Source organism: Sorex fumeus, unplaced genomic scaffold (genome assembly GCF_029834395.1).
Source record: "Sorex fumeus unplaced genomic scaffold, SorFum_2.1 ptg000007l, whole genome shotgun sequence".
Lineage (NCBI taxonomy): Eukaryota > Metazoa > Chordata > Mammalia > Eulipotyphla > Soricidae > Sorex > Sorex fumeus.
The window spans coordinates 1,413,724-1,421,232 of NW_026606064.1; the positions used below are offsets into that span (position 1 = coordinate 1,413,724).

General features: G+C 40.6%; 1 protein-coding gene across 1 annotated transcript; it reads left to right on the top strand.

Annotated features, from left to right (window-relative positions):
- Positions 1-775: 775 nt before the first annotated feature.
- On the top strand, positions 776-1,738 carry LOC130016505 (olfactory receptor 5A1-like). The gene has a single exon (XM_056107226.1). The coding sequence runs from the start codon at positions 776-778 to the stop codon at positions 1,736-1,738; it is 963 nt and encodes a 320-aa protein (XP_055963201.1).
- The last annotated feature ends 5,771 nt before the right edge of the window (positions 1,739-7,509 follow it).

A 7,509-nucleotide genomic window follows, 5' to 3' on the forward strand; every position in this document is an offset into this window, starting at 1 on the left:
CCAACATGATATGTATAGTATCCTGGGACCTGCCCAAGATAGAACCCTGAGCAGAGTCAGGAGTGAGATTTGAGTACTGCTAGGTGTGGCACTAAAACAAAAAAAGATATTATTAAATATAATAATTGGAAAAGTTATCACATTTCAAGAACATGTCTTAAACTAGAAGTTTCTATATTTTGACTACCTTCCCCTGTTTCTCTTACCACCCAAAAAATATCCCTAGGAACTACAAAACTTACTGTTTTTCTTTTTGTATCAACATCAAAATGAGAACACACGACATTTATTCATATTTATTAATATAGCACTCTTTTAAAAAAATCTTATTAGTGAAACACCATGAGGTACAGTTGTAGACTTACAAATTTTTGTGCTTGGATTTCAATTATAAAATTATAGAGTACCCAACCCTCCACCAGTGCCTATTCTCCACCACCACCAGTCCCAGTATCCCTCCCACCCCCCATACCCCCATTCCATCCTGCCTCTGTGGCAAGGCATTCTCTTTTGTTCTCTCTCTCCTTTTGGGTGCTGTGGTTTGCAAAAGAGGAATTGAGAAATGTCGCAGTGATTCAGTTAAAAAATAAATTAAAAATAAAACATATAACTATATAAATATATAAAATATATAATGTGGAAGACAAATGAACTCAATTATGATGATTCAATATTATGTATGTGGTCTATTACATAATTAAAAAAAGAGAAACACCTGTATTGTATTTTGTGAATGAAGTCATTTTTTTAAAAAATATCATCTCCCTTTCTGCAGATGGATCCAAGCATCTCAACAGAAACAAATAGAAATTACACCTCAGTGGTTGTGTTTGTTTTCCTGGGACTCACAGATGAAAAGGACCTGCAACTGATTCTCTTTCCAGTCTTCCTAGGGATCTATCTTTTGACCTTATTATGGAACCTTGGTATTATCCTCCTAATCAGGATGGACTCCCACCTGCAAACACCTATGTACTTTTTTCTTAGCATTTTGTCTTTTATTGACATTTTTTATTCTTCTTCCATCACCCCAAGGATGATTTCAGATTTCTTCAAAGATGAAAAAACTATTTCCTTCATTGGCTGTGCCACCCAGTACTTTTTTGCGTGTGGGTTGGCTCTTTCTGAGTGTTGCCTCTTGGCCACCATGGCCTATGACAGATACGTGGCCATTGGTAACCCCCTGCAGTACTCAACCATCATGGCACCTGAGTTCTGTCAGAAGATGGTTGCTGGGGCCCTTGGAACTGGTTTCCTCTGTAGCTTAATTGAAGTAATCTCTTGCTTTAATCTCCACTACTGTGGACCAAATGTCATTCAACATTTCTTTTGTAATTTACCCCAGATTGTTACCTTGTCTTGCTCTGATCCTTCCATCACTCAAGTGATTATTTTTCTTGTCGCTCTGTTTGTTGTATTTGGTTCTTTGCTAAGTATCCTGTTATCCTACTGTTTCATTGCGGCTTCTATCCTGAAAATATCCTCCGGGAAAGGTAGTGCCAAGGCCTTCAATACCTGTGCCTCCCACCTGGCAGTTGTGACACTCTATTATGGCACAGCCCTGGCTGTGTACATGCGTCCTCCTTCTAGTCAGCCTGATACACATGACAAGGTACTTTCAGTGTTCTATGTTATCATTATTCCCGTGTTAAATCCTCTAATCTATAGTTTGAGAAATAAAGACATAAAAGAAGCCGTGAGGAGGGTGATGAAGAAGGTGAGACATTTGCCCCAATAAGAATAACGTCTGGACAGGTATTTTGAGCACTGTAAAAAAGATAGTTTAAGTATTTGTGACATTTCAGTAGGAATAATAATAACCATTTTGGAAAGAAACCTGGTTTCCTTGGCTCCTCTTGCCATTAGGTTCATTCTCACCAAAATTAATATGCCTCAACTACTACCATTAATATGAATGTCTATTTAAGCACCTGTCTCCATGACTAGATTTAGGTAGGTAAAGCCCTATAGAAAATGACAAGTTAGGGAAATGAGAGGACATTTAATTCAATGCCACACTGCTCTTTTCTTTATTCTCTATATGGCTTTACATTTGATTGCTCAGCACATATCACTGTATCACTGTCATCCCATTGTTCATTGATTTACTCGAGTGGGAGCCAGTAATGCCTCCAATCATCCTAGCCCTGAGATTTTAGCAGCCTCTCCTTACTCTTCCAACGGTACTGTAAGGAGGCTCTTTCAGGGTCAGGGGAATGAGACCCATTATTGTTACTGTTTTTGGCATATCGAATATGCCATGGGTAGATTGCCAGGCTCTGCTCGTGCGGGTCGAATACTCTTGGTAGCTTGCTGAGCTCTCCGAGAGGCATATATCAGCAAACATAGTTTAGTGAAATTAAAATGATTCAAATAGTTAAACGTGCGAAAGCTGAAATGATGGAAAAAAAACTTTAATCCTAGAGTAACAGAAAAAGTGTATAAGAGAAAAGGGTGGGCTGTGGGAGAACTAAGGAAAGAAGAGTGATAAAGATGTCACGGTCCCCCCATTATTCATTGATTTGCTCAAGCGGGCCCAGTAACATATCCATTGTGAGACTTGTTGTTACTGTGTCTGGCATATTGAATACATCACGGGTAACTTGCCGGGCTCTCTGAGAGGGGCGGAGGAATGAACCCGGCTCGGCAGGATGGGCTGCGCGCAAGGCAAATGCCCTACCGGTGTGCTATCACTCCAGCCCCTGTGCTATGGATAGCACAGCGGTAGGGCGTTTGCTTTGCATGCAGCCAACATGGCCGACCCAAGTTCGATTTCTCCGCCCCTCTCAGAGAGCCCCACAAGCTACCAAGAGTATCTCGCCCGCACGGCAGAGCCTGGCAAGCTCCCCGTTGCGTATTCGATATGCCAAACACAGTGATAAAGATAGTTGTACTTTTTTCCAAATGACTTCTTTCCTTCCACTTACTCACTAAGCTGTCTTTTTTATTTTATTTATTTATTTGTTTTGTTTTTTGGGTCATACAAGCGATGTACCGTGGTTACTCCTGGCTCATGCACTTAGGAATTACTCCTGGCGGTTCTCAGGGTACCATATAAAATGCTGGGAATCGAGCCCGGGATGGCTGTGTGCAAGGCAAACGCCCTATTCGCTGTGCTATCGCTCAGCCCCTCACTGAGCAGACTTATGAAGAGTATTCTTTAAAAAGATGAGAGAAAGGCAGGGAAAGGAAATGGAATTCTCTTAAAATCAAGATCAGGAAAATTCTCAGCAGCCAGAAAGAGGCATTGGTATAATTTTCTCCGCATAGATGTGCCTGGGATGTGCTTCATGGTTGATTCCCAGAGACTGTAAAAGATTTCATAATGTTTGTGTTGGACAACATCTAGCAAGGTAGGACCTGGGTCCCATCCAGAGATTTGAGTTTTCCAGGATGTTTACTCAAAAGTTTAAGCAGAATCAGTAGAACAAGTAGAACTCAAAATTTTCGATTTTTCCACCAGGACAGTGAATATTTTTTTTGCCTTTGCCAATACTCAGTGTGTGTGTGTGTGTGTGTGTGTGTGTGTGTGTGTGTGTGATGGCACAGTGAGAACTCTAAGTTTCTGTTACCTGAGTCAGTGATGGATTACCTTGTCTCATTTCTGATTTTACAAGCACCGAAATTATGCTTGGAAGAATAAAATTTACAGAGATTAACCAAATTTATCCTCACGAGAGTTTTATATTTCCTCAGAGCATTGAATTCTAGTTGATTTCATTGTTTAAAATCCAAGGTAAGAGGTTTGTTGTTTGCTATGCCTATTTTGTTCTTTTTGGGGGTTTGTTTCCTTATACTTCCAGATGAGTGGGAGAAAATGGTATTCACTCTTTTACTTCGGACTTATTTCAATTAATACAATGCCTTTAAATTTCATTCAGAATGCAAATGAATTCAATATTTTATTTTTGTTATAACAGCACGATATTTATTTTGAATCTGTACCACAGCTACTTTATCTATTCATCTGTCACTGGACATTTTGGTTGTTTTTATATCAGTTATTGTAATAGTATGACAATTAATGTAATGTGCATAGTATATATCTTTTTAAATTAATTAACATGAGGCTATGCATTTTCAAAATTATTTCAAAACATACCTTAAAATTATTTTTTTAATGGGAGGGGTAAGTATCATGAAGAGAAATAACAGGGAAATGGAAGCTCTCTTCCCTTTTTTGAGAATTCACCACAGTGTTTTCTCTAGTGACTGACCTGGAAAACATTCCCACCAATAGTGAATGAGGGTTCCTTTCTCACTATGTCCCCATCACTACACTTTTTTTCCAGTCTTTTGGATGTATTCTGAGTTTCCTGGTGTGAAATACATCCAAAAGACTTGAAATTAATATCAAGAAGTATAATTACGATTATGTTAATTAAGTTATTGAAATAAGGGGAGAAGAAACACCCCTAAGTGGCATTTTGCCCTTGAGTGGAAGAAGGGTTTTCATATGTTGACTTTGCTACCAGAAGGGGTGTGGTGACGACCCCTAATGTGGGGTGATGGGCAGAGAGTAAAGAGAGACCACGGCAGCCAGCACGAGCAAGGAGAGATGAGCCGGAGTGAGAGGAGGAGACAGTAAAGAGGGAAAATGTAAGACTAGAATGGGGTGCTTAGTGAGATTGGAACAGGTGTGTGGCGTGGTGAGAATGGAATAAATGAAAACCGATCACCAACCAGTCTGGCAGCCTCATTTCCTCCTTTTTCCACCCATGGCATCAGCCGACCAGGTGAGGAAGCAGCCCAAGACCACTGAAAGCAGGCACCAACGGAGGGTGGGTGTTTTCTAGCCACATGGTGATTAGACAATCATCATTTTAATTTCTATTTTTCTCATAAAAGTACTGACAAACACTTTTCTATGTGACTTCACTCTTTGGGAAGGTAGCTGTCATTTCCTTTCTCCCATTTTAATATGGTTTCTTTTGTTGTTATTCTGAGTTTTATGAGCTTTTATATATCTTGGAAGTTAGCATTTTATATGTCTTATATACAATTTTTTCCATTTAGTAGGATATTTTTAGTTTAGCTCACATTTTTTTCCATGCAAAACCTTTTTTAGTTTGATATATTGTCCCATTTTTTTAATTTCTGCAATTTTTTTCTTTGCCAACAGAGTAAAATTGTTGCAGATATGTCCGAGATTCTGGAGTGTCCCACTTATCTCTCAATATATGTTATGAATTCCGGTTTAATATTAACGTATTTTTCCACTTAGAATTAACCTCTGTAAGATATGTACAGGGGCTGGAGCGATAGGACAGTGGGTAAGGCGTTTGCCTTGCACGTGGCCAAGATCCCAGACCTGGGTTCAATTCCTCTGCCCCTCTCAGAGTGCTCAGCAAGCTACCAAGAGTATCTTGCCCACACGGCAAAACCTTGCAAGATTCCAGTGACATATTCAATATGCCAAAACCAGTAACAACAAGTCTCACAATTTGTTGTGAGACGTTACCTATGCCCGCTCAAGCAAATCAATTCACGAGAGGACAGTGCTACAGTGCTAAGATATGTATTCAGTTTTCAGTTTTTTGCATGTGGCAATCCAGTTTTCTCAGTGCTGATAATATGTATTTTTGAAAAAATGTATGAAACTGTAGCTCAATCTAATATATATAAAATCTTGTAACTGATATACATAAAATCAAGAATGGGATCTTGTTAAAACTAAACTATATTCCTAGTAACAGTCAGTGTAGATGAGTTCAATGCAAATAAAAAGAACAAATATTTGTAGCAATGATCTGAAGCTGACATTTGTAATAAAGAATTAATAGTGTCATATCAGTGTATCACTGTCATTCCGTTGTTCTTCAATTTGCTTGAGAGGGCACCAGAAACGTCTCTATTTTTCCCTGTCTCCTAGTAGTGTAGCCTGATGGCATACTGGGGGCTCTTTCAGGGTCAGTGGAATGAGATACGTTGTTACTATTTTTTTAAATGTCAAATACGCCACGGGTAGCTTGCCAGACTCTACTGTGTGGGCAGGATATTCTTAGTAGCTTGCCAGGCTCTCCGAGAGGGACGGAGACTTCGGTGGAAAAAAAATCTCCAGCAAATACTGCGTCGTTCTCTTCCGGGAGCTTTGTTTTATAGTCTCTGGATCTTGGCTGTTGATGAGATTACATGGCACCAGGGGCAGTTTGTGGGTGTGACTGCCAAGCTACTAGAAAATGGGGGATCTGGGTGGAGGAGGACCAGTCCCGATTCGAGCAGGCTTGGAGATCTCAGCTCTGGATCCCACATTCCTGGGTTCCTCTATTGGCTACTACATGTGTGAGGCTCCTCCGAGCGTGTGGAGAGTGGCCTTGAGCATCGCTGCAGCTGCGTTCTGGAGGTTTTTGGCTGGAACACTCTGCTTGGAGCGGGGAGGGAAACTCAACCCACTCCCTTCCAAGGTTCTCCAGTGAAGACAGCCTGGCATGGGGCAGGAGATTCTGCCAGTGTCATATAATGTTGTAAAAATTATATTAGGTCCCATGAATCATACCTACATTAAGTAAGATATTCAGTATATTAAACAAGCATTTTGTAAACTTTTATTAATTTGATTCACTCATTGATACCCTACTGTATATAATAGGTTGGAGTGAGAGCACAGCGGGTAGGGTGTTTGTCTTGCATGCAGCCGACGCAGGTTCAACACCTCCATCCCTCTCAGAGATCCCATCAAGCTACCGAGAGTATCCCGCCCACATGGCAGGGGCTGGCAAACTCCCCATGGTGTATTCAATATGCCAAAAACAGTAACAACAAGTCTCACAGTGGAGATGTTACTGGTACTCGCTAGAGCAAATCAATGAATAATGGGAGGACAGTACTACAGTGCCACCACATACTTGGTTTTATAGGTGATAAAAGTGAGCTTGCACAAATTAAATTTCTCTAGCCACATTACTAGATATAAATGAACTAGAATTCACCCCAGAGTGGGTGATTCTGTTAATCCTGATTATGACCATTATAATTGTCTTGTCTTGAATTTGTTTTATTTATGTCCCTACTTCCCATTTTTTTCTCACTTTAATTTTCATTTCATTTCATCATCCTGTTAATCGTCGATTGCCTCGAGCAGGCCCCAGTAACGTCTCTTTCATCCTAGCCCTGAGATTATATTCAGGGCTCTTTAGGAGAATGAGACCCATCATTGTTACTGGTATTTGGCATATTTGGTAGGCCACGGGGAGTTTGCCAGACTCTGCCCTGTGGGCAGGCTACATTCGACAGCCTGCAAGTTTGTCCAAAGTAGGAATGAGACAATAAGTTGTCGCGCGGCCGCGAATGCGGCCGCGCGGTTCCGGGATCTGGATTTTATAGTCTCTGAGTCTTGGCCGCTGATGGGATTACACGGCGCCAGGGGGCCAGGTGGTGGGTGTGCAAAATCTGTCTCACAGGATTGGTTGGTTATGGATAGGGCACAGAGAAAATGTCTGAATGTATATTTAAAAAGCAAAAGTAAAGATGAAGTTTCATTATTTCACTTTCTATTATGAAGCCATTTAC